Genomic DNA, 15,971 nt, shown 5'->3' with positions numbered 1-15,971 from the left:
TGCCGTTTCTCCCAACACCATGCCAGAAACTGCCACCGGACCTAACGTTTTACAATTCTCGAAAACCGTTTCTATCTCTTTGAGATAATGACTCGCAAAAACCGAATTCGATCTCCAGAACGTGCTCTGAAGAATCGAAGCTAAAGATAAATTCTTTCTGAATGCTAAAGAAGTTGCCACTGCTCTAACCTCGTGAGCTTTAACTCAGAACGGAGATGGAAAGATTGTCGTTCTCGGACTGCGAGTGAGCTTCCCTGATAAGCTCTCTAATAAAGAACGATATAGCATTCTTAGAAAGAGGATGAGAGGGATTTTGAACCGAGGTCCAGAGCTTAGAAGATTGTCCTCTGATACCCTTAGTGGCAAACAGATACTGCTTAATAAGCCCTGGGACTGGACATAAGAGCCTTTCTTCCTCCTCATGTCCAACCAAATCAGATAAGTTCCTTACCACAAAACTCCTCGGTCAAGGATTAGAAGGATTCTCATTTTTGGCTAGAAAGGTCAAAGATACCGAAAATACAGCATTGCCTTGAGAGAAACCGACTCTTTTGTCTATAGCGTGCAATTCGCTGACACGCTTAGCAGAAGCTAGTGCAATAAGAAAAAGTGCCTTCTTAGTCAAGTTCCTGAGTGAAGCCGACTTCAAAGGCTCAAACGGTGGTGGCCCTATGAGGAACTTAAGCACCACATCTAAGTTCCAAGCCACTGTATCTTGCGGGAGCTTAGTGGTTTCGAAAGACCTAATGAGGTCCGACAGATCTGAATTGGAGGAAATATCCAAACCTCGATGTCGAAAAACCGAAGAGAGCATGGCTCTATATCCTCTGATCGTCGAAGGAGCCAGTTTCTTAGAGTTCCTAAGAAATAGAAGAAAATCTTGCTATTTCTGTTAAGACGGGTTTCCGCAGAAGTAGAGACTTTAGCACTTCTACACCACTCCTCTGAAGATTCTCCACTTCCCTTGATAGAGTTTGTTAGGCGACTCTCTCCTACAACGAGCGATAGCTTCTGCAGCTCTTCTTGAAAATCCTTTCGCTCTGACAAGATTCCGGACAGTCTGAACCCTGTCAGAGCTAGAGCGGACAAGTTTTGGTGGAACCTCTTGAAGTGAGGTTGTTTGAGAAGCCACTTCTCTGGAGGAAGAAGTCTGGGGAAGTCTACTAACAAACTGGAGAAGGTCCGGGAACCACTCTTTCCTGGGCCAAAAGGGAGCGATTAACGTTAGCGTTACATTGCTGTGCGACATGAACTTGTTCAGCACCTCTCTTATTAGACCGAACGGAGGGAATGCATAAGCTTCCAGACCCGACCAATCCAACAGCATTGCGTCCACCGACCAAGCTAGAGGATCTGGGACTGGAGAACAAAAGAGAGGAAGACGGTTGTTCCTCGATGTCGCGAACAGGTCTATTGACGTCGGTCCCCCGGTCCCCCAAAGGCGCCAAAGTTTCTGACAAATCTTGTTGTCCAAAGTCCACTCCAGAGGTACACTTGCTGTTGACGACTTAACTCGTCCGCCAGGACGTTCATCTTTCCCGGCACAAATCTCGGACTAGCTGAACCTTCGCTTCGTTTGACCACAGGAGGAGATCCTTGGCTACTTCGTACAGAGAGAAAGACTGAGTCCCCCCCTGTTTCCGCACGTACGAGAGAGCCGTGGAGTTGTCGGAATGCACTGCCACTACTCGGCCTTCTACTAAGCTCCGAAACTGTCTGAGCCCTAAGAAAATTGCTAACAGTTCCTTTACATTTATGTGGAACTTCTTCTCCTTCTCCGACCAAGCTCCTGAAGTCCGATGATTTCCCAGTAGGGCTCCCCAACCTGTGTCCGATGCGTCGGAAAAGAACTGTAGGTTCGGGAGGATGGGTCGTAAATCTAACCCTTCTTCCAACCTTGCTCGAGAGAGCCACCACCTTAGGTCCTCTTTTATTTGATCTGTGACAGGAAAGGTAATCGAGTCTGGTTGTGTCTTCCTGCACCAAGAGGCTCTCAGGAAAAAACTGCAGAGGTCTCATGTGCAGTCTTCCCAACGTCACAAATTTCTCCACTGACGTCAATTTGCCCAGGAGCCTCATCCACTGATTGGCAGAACTTACCTTTTTGTCCAAGAACTCCTGAACTGTCTCCAGACAGCCTTGAACCCTCTTCGGGGACAGAAAAGCCCGAAAAACTTGAGCATTCAGAATCATCCCCAAATAAAGGATGCTCTGAGATGGAACCAACTGGGACTTCTGTTTGTTGACCAGAATTCCTAACTTTCTGGCAAGATCCAGAGTTGTTCCAAGGTCCTTCATGCACCGACTCTCTGATTCCGACCGGAGAAGCCAATCGTCCAGATAGAGGGAGATTCTTACTCCTAATATGTGTAGCCAGCTTCCTATCGGGGATAGAACCCTGGTGAAAACTTGAGGAGCGGTCGCTAGTCCGAAGCAAAGCGCCCGAAACTGAAACACCTTGCCTTCGAACATGAACCTCAGGTACTTCCGAGATTCGCGATGTATCGGAATGTGAAAATAAGCGTCTTGCATGTCCAGAGAGACCATCCAATCCCCCTGTCTGATGGACTCCAGAACCGAACCGAGTGGTCTCCATATGAAATTTTGTTTTTCTGGACATGCAAGTTCAGGGCGCTCACATCCAAAACCGGCCTCCAGCCCCCTGATGACTTGGGAACTACAAAAAGGCGATTGTAAAAGCCTGGAGGAAAATCCCCTTCTATCTGTTCTATCGCTTCTTTGAGAACAAGCGCTTCCACTTCTGCGGCTAGCGCCAGAAATTTGTCTGAGCCCGGAGAGTATGCCTGGAATGGAATTGGCACAGGTGAGAGCGAGGGAGGTGAAACGAGAGGAATACGATAGCCGAACTTGAGTACTTGCACTACCCAGGCTTCTGCTCCTCTGTTTTCCCATTCCTCCCAAAACAGAGCCAGCCTGGCTCCCACTGGTGCATGAAGAACCGAGCTTTCATTTGGAAGGTTTGTTAACCTTGGCCGAGGCCTTAGACTGAGGTCGCAAATTCGATTTCGGCCGAAAGAAGCGCTTGGGTTTTCTCCCTCGAAAAGGCGCTTGGGCCAGAGGAGAAACCGAAGGAACAGTCTCCACAGGAGCTTTAGGTCTCTTAGTAGACTGTGCCAGTAAATCCGAAGTAGATTTCTTATCTAGCGCAGACGAAATTGACAACACTACATCGTCTGGAAAGAGGTTATCTTTCACACAAAAGGCACAAACAGAGCAGAACTTCTGTTGGGACGTAACCCTTTTAGAAGCAAAGGAGCACCAAAGTTGCCTTTTCTTAAGGGTACCAAAGGCGATGAGCGAAGCTAACTCATCACATCCATCCCTAATGGATTTGTCCGCACAGGACAGAACACCAATCCAATCCTCCGCTAACTCCTGGGAAAGAGAAGGACAGTCTTCGATCTTGGCCGCTAAAGCGCCAATAGTCCAGTCAAGGAAGCTAAAGACTTCCAAAAGTTTAAATTGATTCTTTACAACGTGGTCCAACTCAGGCGCTGTAAAGAAAACTTTCGCTGCGGCGAAAGCAGATCTTCTAGAGGAGTCGATTAAACTGGAGAAGTCTCCCTGGGAGGAGGCAGAAACTCCCAGAGAAGGAGCTTCCCCAGTTACATAAAACCTATACCTCTTACGAAGCAACTTAGAGGGAGGGTAAGCAAAAGAGCCTTCCCTAAGTCTCTTTTCATAGACATCCATTTCTCCGTCTCTTTCAACGAATGTCTAACCGCTTTAGATAGAACAAGTTTTGGGAGGAGAGGGTCTGAAGTTTTCCTCCTCATCAAAAAAGTCGAAGTTGGGGAGCGCGGAGCCGCTTTCTCAAAATAATCTGGATAAGATACCAGAAGAAATCTAAGGAGACGTGAATAACACGAGAGGTGATGTGAATCCTCCTCCTCTACTTCTTCTTCATTCTCCGATACCGCCGAAGAAGTAGACGGAACTACAACCGGATCTGAAGTTTCGAACCACCCTTGGACTCATTCATCCAGTTGGTTAACATCTCTAACTGCTTGCGCAAAGGCGCCAGAGACGAATCAAAAACAGTTAACGTAGGCTTGGAAGAGCCTAAATGTTCAGCAGGAGGCGGAAAAAACTACTTGCGACTTGCCTCGCTCGGAGCCGCCGAAAATTCGAGGCGAAACAGGCGCATCAGGCGTGACAGACGAAAAAGCGCCTAAAGAAACACCCTTAGAACTGCTAGCTACAGCGCTAAAACCACAATCTCTACTAGTAGATGGAGCCGAAAAAGGCACAGATTGAGGCGACGAACGAGCCGCTAACGGCCGAGGCGCAACCCTACTCTCAGGCTCCTTATACCGCTTGACTGGAGGAGGCGAAGAATCGGCGCCTGAACGCCTCTTTAAGGGACGCGAAAACGGGCGAATCTCGCCAAGAGCGCCGTGCGACCGGAGACGAATCGCTTGAATCATTTGAAAGGCGTCTGACCGCAACACCTTTCCAACGCTTAACCGAGCCCTGTTGAGGCGCAACAGGCTCAACAAGAGAGGCGCCTGTCTGTGGCAAATCCCGATCGACTCCCTTGGACTTCCGGTATGTCTTCTCCCCGGTGCGGGGGAGCTGGACAGTGACCTTTGTCTAGGAGACGTGTCAGGACAGACAGACGCACCCTCAACTACACTCTTACCTGAGGCCGCTTTCTCCAAAAACGTCTTAACTGAATTACCAAGTTGCAAAACCGTATTCGCTATTACCGAAAATTTCTGATCTAACCTCGATTCCAGACTGGCAATGGTGTCGGAAGAAACTACACGGGAAGCCGGAGAAGTGGGATTAGTAGGAGGAATAGGAGGTGTAGTTAAAGGAGACATAACAATTTGAGGAGAAACAGAAGGAACAGATGCATCGCAAGACGAAGCAGAGCTAAGTCTACTTTCCCTAAGCGCTGCTTTTCTAATTCTGTCTTTAGCTAATTTCTCCGAGTATGAACTAAAAAACTTCCATTGAGAATCAGTCCAATCACTACACTCGTTACATGTTCGATCTGCTGAACAAACCTGTCCCCTACACTTAACACATTTAGTGTGAGAATCATACTCTAGCTTGGATAATCTAGTTTTACATCCTGAGATGCAAAACCTAACTCCCGACGGACTAGAATCCGACATGGCAACGCCTAAATAAAAGCAAAATAACAACAACGCCAAAAAAGAGTACTTCACCAATTCCGAAGATCAAATCCACAAGAAAAAAGCGAAGCAAAGTTATCCAACCGCACCGACCACCGATGTTCACCGGACGCCGGCAGGAAAAGAATTGGATTCACCTGGGCAGTTGTACCTGGTTCTCCCGCGAGTGGAGGGAGATGACGTCATCACCACCAGTGTGGGCGACGCCGACGCGCTAAATTTGAATTTAGTATCCTGCCGCTCGTGGAAATCACGGCTCTATAATTGTTCGGTAAGACACTACAATAAAAATCTGGTTTAGGTCTATGAACACAATTATTGCTCAGCTAAACACAAAAAAAAAAATGAAATGCCATATCACTAGATATGAAAATGAACAAAAAAGAGTCAGGGCACTGTCTAACTCAAAGCAAACCACAGTGCATAGTAACTGCCAATAGGTGCTGTCAAAAAAGTTTAAAAAGTCCACACATCCATGAATACTGCATGCATAAACAGGCACACATAACACACACAGTTTAAAATGAAAATTTTAGTGGAAATGGAGAAATATAAATACGTAAAAACATGAATTCTTATACAATTGTCTTATAAGTTTTGACAATTCACAAGTCTCAAAAGACAAGTTACAATCAACATGTCATCTTTATTACATGATAAACTTCAGCCTTATTTCACATAAACCAACAACCCAATTTATCAATTTGCAAATATTGTCAAAAGGCAAATCCAGCTTCCTAACATGCTTTGTGAAAACAAAGTGTTCGCCCCAGCCTACTGATGAGTTTGGCCCCTTTATGTGCATTCCAAGTAATAGCATAAAATTAACATATGTAAATCTAACTAACTGATAACTCATAAGTTATACTATATTAAAGAACAATTTGTTTAAAACAGGTATAATTTATGGCTCGCTACATCTGGTCCACTTAGGGTGTTCATAAGGGGGGGTACGTAAATGAAATGCACAGAACACACCCACTCCCTGGGGCAGATAAGACCCCACATGCTAGGTTGGGTTCCACTCTCTGTCTTTTATTTTTTTACAAACATAAATTACTTCCATCTAGGTCAGGTCAGGTTGGTGGAGCAGCACAAAGGTAAAGACACTAGTATGGTGAGACCCTGCTGACAAGGCGAGGTGGTAAACGCAAAGGAGACAGCTGCACAAAGATATCATTTACATGCTATTAATATAATTATTTGACTGAAGACTAGAAAAGGGTGTATATGATGCAGTGTTCAAGAAGCAGCCTAATATGAGAAATCTACTGAAATAATGAGAAATTTACCATTTTATATGAGAAATTTATTGAGATAATGATAAATTTACCATTTTTTTGTTATAGTTTTACTTTCATCTTCCAGAGGCTGGTGCTAAACACGGAGCCCCAGGGAACATGCACAATGTTTACTACCAGTCCCTTGGGGATTTTCTACATTGTTTAACCAACAATTATATCAATAAATAAACAATATGCTAATATGCTTGTGTAGTTGTCTCCTTTCAATCTATCACTAATAAGGTAGGATTTATACTAGCAATTGCTGTTGCTACAAGTTTGTGGATCATAATTGTTTATTGATTTTTATTACCCACACCCAAACAAATATATCTAGGCTATGAATTCTTTTACGCTACTTATGTGTCATTTACAATAGGCTATGCTTCTCATTTCCTTTATTTCTCTATCCAAAACCCTGGTCTCTAAAGAAAGTACCACATAACAGTTACTTATAGACTATGACATGCTGGAATAAAAAAAAAAAAAGAAAAAAACTTACACCAACAAAACTGGCTGTCAATGCATAAAGCATACACCATGAACATTAGATACGAGTGGGTAGTCAAGACTTACTTGGGGGAGCTTTCGTTCCCCGGCCAGGTTTTGATATGGCGTCCTATTTTTAGGTAAAGGTAAGTCTGACTAAGTCATATTCATTCTGAATTGCCAATACTAGGCTAATGGTAGCCCTGACCCCTCATTCTGCATTTGCTCCAGTAAATTCTTAGTTAATTACAGCCGACCCCCCGAAACTAACGTTAAATTGTTAATAAGCAACCAAAATACCACAGGAAACTGCAATTTCTCACTAAATACCTGCTGTATCACTATTACTTAGATTAACCACAAAAACTACAACATTCTTACTTAGCCTATAGCCTAACCAAATAGTAACAAAAACAGTCTTACTTCTAGATACTACCAGCTGTTGATACTTGGTTTAGTCAATTCTATGTTGGCCATAAATGCGTTTTACAATGTACCAGGTGCCTACGTACAGCGGCGGATTTAAGGGGCACCTGGTCACGTGGCTCCCTCCCCCATTGCTATGAATAATAGGCTAGGACATTTTTTCTTTCTATACAACAATATTAGTAGTAGTAGCAAAAATTTGCTTATAGTTAGCCTAGGTATTATTTCAACAACAAATGTACAAGAGAGTATACAAATGTAAATATTGATATAGCCTAGTACCTAGGTATACCACCAATGTAACGTATGTGGGTACATGTTACATATGATAATCCTAGGTTGGGGGTGGGGACCTGGAAAGAGTTCCAGACACTAACCCCCGTGCCCCCACATACGACCACCCACAACTGTGCATGTGTGCATAGTACCTAGTATATGAATACTGTTATTTATGTGGATATGTGTTACATATGATAATAGTATCCCTGTTGGTAGATCTAGGGTACTTATCCGCAGCGCCCTAGACTATGGCAGTTGCGGTTTTCTATGCAGTTTTAGCCTACCTACTGAACAAGAATTTTAAGTAATATTTATTCGGACGACTGTTATTAGCCTAACCCCCCAGGGACCAGTACTAAACACGGCGAAATAGGTGCATTGGACGCCCCAATCCCTAGTGGATGTCGTATCCGCGGTTACGTTCCTTGCATGCCGTGCCGACTACTTCTGTACAAATAGGCTACCTCCATGTTATGATTTCTAAATCCGTCCCACCACCCGCCCACTTATAGAACCCCAGCCGCCCAAAATAGCAAGGTCTAAATAAAGTCTATTGATAGCCACCACGTCCTTACTTATAATCCCCGCCGTCGGGACCTGGTCCGCCGAAATATGCGAAGAGGAAGAAGGTGCAGTATCTCCACTGGAGGAGGCCATTCTCGCAGAGTTTGAGGAGGTAGCAGAGAGGTCCCCTGAGAGGATGACATGCGGTTTGAGAGGTCGCAACCTTCGCAGGCATTTAATAGCCCCGGAACACCTGACGATGCCTCCACGTAAACCCCGACATATTGGCTGCATACCTTTCCGAAATTAGAAACCCCGTTGCTAACCGCCCGGAAAAATATTATACCCGGTCCCGAGGATATATAAAAGATCCCAGGACTGCCCCACTATGTACGCTCTTATTACGTAAGTCATCGTCAGCCTTTCGGGACCATTTTTGACCTTTAACCTGTTGCATATGCATGATAAAAGTCGAATTACGTCGTTTCATTGCGTAAATGAAACATTTTTCGAGCGGAAAGTCTGGAAAGTGTATATAGAAAGAGGCAGGCGGCGCTGTTTTGTCAACCCGTTCGAAAAACACAAACAGAGGGAGTTGCGTCATCGTTACATCATCTGTCATGTTTACGCATCATATAGATAAATATAATATAAATAAATCAATTTATTAACAACGAGCATAAATATGATTAAACATTGGAAGACTTTATGTGACATACCGTAACTCTCTCTCTCTCTCTCTCTCTCTCTCTCTCTCTCTCTCTCTCTCTCTCTCTCTCTCTCTCTCTCTCTAGGCACAATAAATTGATTAAAACAAAAACAAAAAATCTCTCTCTCTCTCTCTCTCTCTCGTAGGTACACATCATCGCACAGCATAATAACAATATTCAAGCTTTCAAAGAATATGGGTTCATTAGGAAGAATTGTAAGAGAAAGTAAAGGGAAATACAAAAAGAAGGGATACTACTTATTAAAATAGAAACAAATAAATTGAAAAAGAGATAAAAAGATAAAGACGTAAGAAGAATAGTATTAGAGTAGTAACACACTGCATTTTCGCTCGAACTTCTGAAGTTCCAATTACTCGACATCCTCAGTAGTCAGTAGGGAGGCTGTTCCACAGTCCAACAGTGTGAGGAATAAAGGATCTCTAGAACTGAGGAGAGGTTCGACAGCGAGATACTTTTACACCATATTGGTGGGTGGTGCTGCTCAGCTAATCTGGTTGCTCTCGGCAGATAAAAAGGGTCACGGTCAGCCAACTTGCGAAAACGTGACAAACGATAGATCATCCGTCGATGGTTCTAGTCATAACTGCTACTATCAGGAAACAGAAACCTACACCACCACGAACCACTCTATCTAATAAGAGATAATTCTCTGGCCAGAAGCAACTTATGAAAAAGTGACAAACGAGAGATCATCCGTCAATGGTCCATAACTACTAATCTCAGGAAACAGAAACCTATACCACCACGAACCACTGTATCTAATAAGAGATAATTCTCTGGCAGAAGCAGATATCCACACTGGGGAACAGGTGTCCAGTAAAGGAAGTACAAATGAACTAAAACAGGTTGAATCAATTTTATCAGCTATAAATATATGCCTTACAAAACAATACATACGTGCCTCGTCCCCGGCAGGAATCGAACCGTTACTGCCATGGCCCATTTGTCAGAAACAACCATAAGCAGTGACTTTGAGCTATGAGTTAGGTTCTCGACTGTTATATTCTGCTGTAGGGTTACGCCTCAAAATGGAACTCTCTCTCTCTCTCTCTCCTTTTTTTTTTTTTTAATCTTGTTTTACGAGTCAGGACGACACCCCGGACTGCATTTTCTATAATGCTCTGAAGAAGTTTCGAAACATTTTCACTGAACAACCCTGAAAGTCGACCCACCTCAGACGTTAACTCCAAAAATATCATACTGAAGAAACTTGAAAGTACGACTACCCCGGACGCCGAGGCTCGAGCAATCAATCATAATCTTCATTTTGTTTCAGCCGTAGTATTTGCAGTTTATGAGCAATCACCCAGAGTCAGTTCCATTGCCATTTCTACTGTTAATCTCATCAACTCCTGCTGGTGTCTCTTTTTTTTCACATTGTCAGCAGTCAACCCCTTCCCCCTCCTTTTTCTCTCTCTCTTTCTCCACGCTTTGGTCATTTAGTTTCGTTTCTTCAGATACAGACAAGCGATGATATGAAGGCAATTATTTTTTTTTCTCTCTCTTGCTATAGAGATATGACGAATGTAGCTTGTAGATTTGTCCCTTATGCAATGACACTTGTTGTCACTTTTAGGTAGCAAGTTATGCCAGTGTTTTGAATGTCACTATATATAGTTTCTCTCGCTTATTCTGAAGTCCTTTTTACAAACCTTCGTTTGATCCATTCGTAAGCGAGGACCATTTTTTGTTCTTCACAGCTTTCGCATGCCTAAACTTATCTTTTTTCTTAGCAAGCCTTCATTTTGAATAGCAGCTTCACACTTCGGGAATTTAATGTTGCTTTGTGCGAAGGATTAGGATTTTCTGTAATGACCCCCTATAAAAAACTGTCTCGTTTGAGTTAGTTTTTTTTCTTTCTTCTTCTTTTTTGCTATCACATGAGTCATCAGCGTGGGCTGGTTTTTGCGGCCATCTGGACAGTGCACAATACCTCTCACGCAATCGTGTCGGATGCGTCTGAAACACCTGAGCGATGCACTGAAAGACACATGTGTCTTTTATCAAAGTACACACACCTGCTTTCTATTCTCTCCCACGTCAAAACTTTCATTCTTTATTGGTCAGTCGAGTAGGTATCAGTGGAGGATGCACCTGTGATAGAGGAATTTTCTACTCTAACATGAAAATAGATAAAAAAAAATATTAAATGCACTGTTGCGGAGATGAGAATGCGTCTATCACATTCGAGGCCACACATTCGGACAATTGCGAAATCTCGTCAAGGTACACGTTTCACATTTGGATCAATTTTATTTTTAATAATCACTATAGGCAGCTAATTAGCTTACCAAAACAGGAAGAGGTCGACCATTTGGTGTCCAATGAAGTTCATTATATTTCTAATCACGAGGCTTGGCTTACATGAACTTATCATTCTATTACTTTTATTTTTTTGGATAAAACCTCAAAGAGACGGCCGGCGCAGAGTGGACAACCCCCATTCATCCCCCCACCCCCCAACAAGCCCCCAGCTTTTGTGAAGAGAATAGCGTTTCTGAGGCTCTTATTTATTTATTTATTTATTTATTTTAGGGGCGCACCGGTGGCGGTGCGCATATTTCCCAAGTCTGGAAGAGTTTAGGGATGGAGAAAATTAGGACCAATCAAAGCGCGTGGAGCTGATCCATGACGTCACAAGCCACGCCTTTTGGCTCTCTCCTCAGTCCTATATCCATTACTGCCGCCAGTCACGATGCCGAATGCCTCAGCGGCGTGGTTGGTATGGTATTAGCGTCCCACCTCGGTGGTCGCGGGTTCGATTCTCGGCCATTCCATTGAGGAGTCAGAGATGTGTATTTCTGGTGGTAGAAGTTCACTCTCGACGTGGTTCGGAAGTCACGTAAAACCGTTGGTCCCGTTGCTGAATAACCATTGGTTCCATGCAACGTAAAAGCACCATTTCAAACAGCCACGATGCCGAAGAAATACTTTCTTCTCAATTTCACGGCTTACGGCTTGTATGACATATACATTTTAGTCAGACATATCTAAACATAATGCAACACTAATTTAACAACAATAATTCTTCAAATGAGATACGTCATGAAATATATTATGCGTTATTGGTTTCTCCCTCTTGGTAAATAATATTTTCACTCGCGAATTTCTAAATTTTATACTTGAAAATGTATGTTTAAAGCCATTTATAAAGGGTTGCGATGACTCACGGGATGAATCAAACAATATACAAGATGGTAAAAATGATGGTATCTGACCTGTTTGTAGGGGAAAATAGAGAGAGGGAGTAGGCTTACACCACGGATTTCTATTGACATATGCTATTTCGTAGTAATGCACATTACTGTGCATTGTATAAAAGCAATATACTGGTCATAACTAGGCCATGAACAGGAATCAGACTGATATAGTCCCAACTATTTACAGGAACACAGTTTCAGCTTCATTCATTAAATTATTTCAAGAGCTAATGTGCCCTTAAGGAAACCTATTATATTGTTGTTTTGGTGATCTAAGTTAGCCTAATGTAACCAAATATAGTTACGTGACAAACTCATCCTGTCAGCAGCTAATCTGAATACGGTTGTTTTTCAAGGTGCACTTGATAAGCTGTAGTAAAAAATTGCTTTTGAGGTGGATTCCGTTTTCATAAAACATTCCAGATGTCCTTACCTGATTGGTCCTTGTCATTCTTTGTGTACAAATATATAAAAAGTTTTTATTGAACATTTTTTGCTTTTGATTTTTTACTATTCATACATTGTGTACAAACAAATAAAAAGTGACGTTAAAATTCAGTATTGAATATTTTTAGCAAGCCCTTACGGGATTTTTGCTTAAAATTCAATGTGTACAAAGATAACTCTGATTATTTAATTTATTTAATATTCTTAGCAAACCTATCGTACTTGTCATTCATTGTGTGCAAAGAATCAAAATTAGTATTTCATTAGTATGTAATACTTTTAGCAATTATAGGATTACAGAATACTACCTATTTACGGAGTTACAGTAGACTTTTTATTAGAACTGCGATATGCTTTAAAGTAAATATGGATGACACTTTTTTTCCAACTCTCTTTCAACAGAAAATGTTATGCAAATATTCAACACGTATAAATTAAAGCTAGGGATAACGGCAGTATATGAGTATACGACTATTTTCATCCAAGCTCACACTCAATAGCCAAATGTATATATGCCTTAAATCAAGTGCATAATATTTTTTTACATAGATTTTTGGCATTATGCCAAGCACTGGGGCAACTAAGGGCTTTCAGCGCTGAAACGGATATTGACAGTAAAAAGTCTGAAAAGTGTTACAGGAGGAAAACCTCAAAGCAGTTGCACTATGAAGCAATTGTTGGGAGAGGGTGGACAATAAGATAGAAGAAAGAGGATATGAACGTGGCACTATCCCCCTACTTGTACGTAAATTTTTCATCAAAACTGTATCCTCCACATTTCTTTTAAGCATAAGGCAATTATTATTTTAGTTCTGTACATGATACCTTTATATAGCCTGAAACAACAGGCAGTAACGCCTGAAAAACGTCCCATGATCCATGCTTTTAAAACCGTCACTTTCCAAGTCCATGATTCTTGATGGGTCATGGGAGTCGAAGTGTTGACGAGTGGCCAGTGGCGGCCTCCTGTCTGTAGTGCTAATTACAGGTCATATACCATCATTTTTACTATACCATCAATTTTACTATCTCGTATGTTTTTTATTCATCCCATGTGTTATCGCAACTTTTTCTAAATGGTTTTAAACACACATGTTCAAGCATACAATCTAGCTACAGCCACTTGCCAGGAAAATATTATTTATGCAGAAAATATCGACTTTGTGAGCAGGAATTAAGAGGGACTGAGCACTATTACCAAGAGGGAGAAGTCAATAACGCATTACATATTTAACTATGTATCTCATTTGAAGAATATATTGTTTATTGAATTGGTGTTGCATTATGCTTCGATATATCTGACAAAAATGTATAGGTCATACAAGCCGTAAATTGTGAAATGGGGAAGTTTTTCTTCGGCAATGTGACTGGCAGTAATGGCTATAAGACCAAGTGTAGCTAAAAGGCGTGGCTTGGACGTCAAGGATCAGCTCCAAGCGCTTTGATTGGTCCTAATTTTCCCCATCCCTAAACTCTACCAGACTTGGGAAATATGCACCGGTGACATACCCAAAACTTTGGAGCGATATTTGATTTCAATGTGGAAAAAATTTAGCCACAAAATTTTAAAATAGTCAAATGATGGAGGAGTAGACCCGAAACAACCATTTTTTTACAGACATATTTCACATGTAAGTGTCCTATTGTGCAACAAGTGCTTGATGAGATTTCGCACTTTTTTTTCTGAACCTTTGGCCATATATCTTCATAATGCATTTAATATTTGAGCGATGCACTGACCATTTGATCCATGCATTTAATACTTGACCTATTTGAAAATTAGTCTAGAAATTCCACGTTCACAGGGATAAACGATGTTGACAACTACAGCAAAACAGTCAAACATTTCGTCGCTATTGGAGGATATTCTTCTTCTCTGACTGAAATCCGAAACTGATCGATGGTCGCTTCCTTCAGCTCGATCTTCAAGCCTCGATCAGTAGATGGGTACGATAGCGGTAGATCTACAGTACTATTTATTCCGCGGCGGCCTAGACCATGGCAGTTGCGGTTTTCTAAGCAGTTTTACCTCCTGAACAAGAATTTTAAGTAATATTTATTCGGACGACTGTAATTAAACCCCGGGGGCCAGTACTAAACACGGCGAAATACATTGGACGCCCCAATCCCTAGTGGATGTCGTATCCGCGGTTACGTTCCTTGCAGTCCGTGCGGAACTACTCTGTAGAATTACCACGGTAGCCAGTTCCTCCCCCCCCACCTGTACTTTAAACGAAAAGCTATAACCTCTCACTTGAAAGCTCAACAGAAGGGTCACGAGTCCAACAGTGTTGCTGTGTGTGTCTAGTACGAGCCCTGCTCTGTGTGCCTAGTACTACGAGCCTGTCAGGGTCTAGTACGAGGCCGTCTGGTGATTGACGTAAAAATGAAATATACAAGACTGTGAATATCACAAAGATAATGATCCCTATCTATTCCCCCGTCCCAAAGAAATGTTAGTCCTACATTGGAGCTACCGACGTTGGTCAAAAATGGGGTTGGTCCCAAATCAGCAGTGGTTCCCGACGTGGGGCGTTAATTTGACGCTTAAAGCGGTGTCGGGGGGTGGGGGGGGGGTGGCTTGGCCGCAATTCGAGAATATTTAAACCAAGTTCATGGCCTTTTAGTCTTCCTCACGTGGTTGTATAAGAATTATATATCATCACAGGGGGCCTCAGGAATTTAGGGAACATAGGTTGGGGCATGGCCAATACAAAAGGTTGGGAACCACTGAATGTAATGCGTGGATTGTCGATAGTACCATTTCCTTCCTAAGACATTGTCCTGTTATTACACCTGCCGCCCCCCCCCCCCCCACCTCTCTTTCTCTCTCTCTCTCTCTCTTAAACAACGGAGGTTAGAACAAACTCTTCTTCTAGAAACGGCATTATCATCAATGGAGATTATGTGAGCACAATAATTATTGGCCAATAGGATAATTGGTCATTAACACAAATGGTCGACAGGGAACCTGATAGAATGTTTCTAAATCGTTATACTGAATTACTTATTTGTAAGATTTTTACTGGTGTAGCTATAGTTGCCCAAACAGATGAAATTCTGGAGAACTTCTTATATTATTTTTTGAGTGTACTGGGGTACTATACCCACATCACCAGTGTATCTGATGTCTGAGCCAGTCCCTTACGACGCTCCTGATTGGCTGTTGATAAGCCAATCACAGGGCTGGAAACTCTCCTCAGTCTCTCTTGAGAGTTCACATAGGCAGGATGTAATGTTCCACCTCTCCTGAGGGGTACTTTTGAAAGGGCTGTGCAGTTGTTCTAGGTGGAGGTGCCTTGCTACACAGAATACTTTGGGACACGGGCAAAACATATATAATAGTATTGCACAGAACTACTCTGACTGCAAAGATCGAGCGCATAGAAGAAGGAATGGCCGACCTGGAAGAAAGGTGACTTTGACTCCGGGGGATGATCCTTAAAG

The 15,971-nt window shown here is 42.5% G+C and overlaps 1 protein-coding gene across 2 annotated transcripts in view; it reads right to left on the bottom strand.

Moving 5' to 3' along the window:
* LOC135196116 (FAD synthase-like) overlaps positions 1 to 15,971 on the bottom strand; it is a 95,977-nt gene that overhangs the window by 49,647 nt on the left and 30,359 nt on the right. Inside the window, exon 1 of one of the 2 annotated variants that reach the window (XM_064222582.1) lies at positions 8,218 to 8,708. The exons of the other annotated variant lie outside the window; for it this stretch is intronic. Within the exon in view, the coding sequence (XP_064078652.1) occupies positions 8,218 to 8,440 (223 nt within the window). The 5' untranslated portion in view covers positions 8,441 to 8,708. Of the gene's footprint in view, positions 1 to 8,217; positions 8,709 to 15,971 lie in introns of those variants that run through there. 2 annotated transcript variants of the gene reach the window in all.

The sequence above is a fragment of the Macrobrachium nipponense genome, chromosome 17 (genome assembly GCF_015104395.2).
Source record: "Macrobrachium nipponense isolate FS-2020 chromosome 17, ASM1510439v2, whole genome shotgun sequence".
Lineage (NCBI taxonomy): Eukaryota > Metazoa > Arthropoda > Malacostraca > Decapoda > Palaemonidae > Macrobrachium > Macrobrachium nipponense.
Note: the sequence above shows the minus strand (reverse complement) of the source record. Positions and strands in the feature narration are given on the sequence as shown.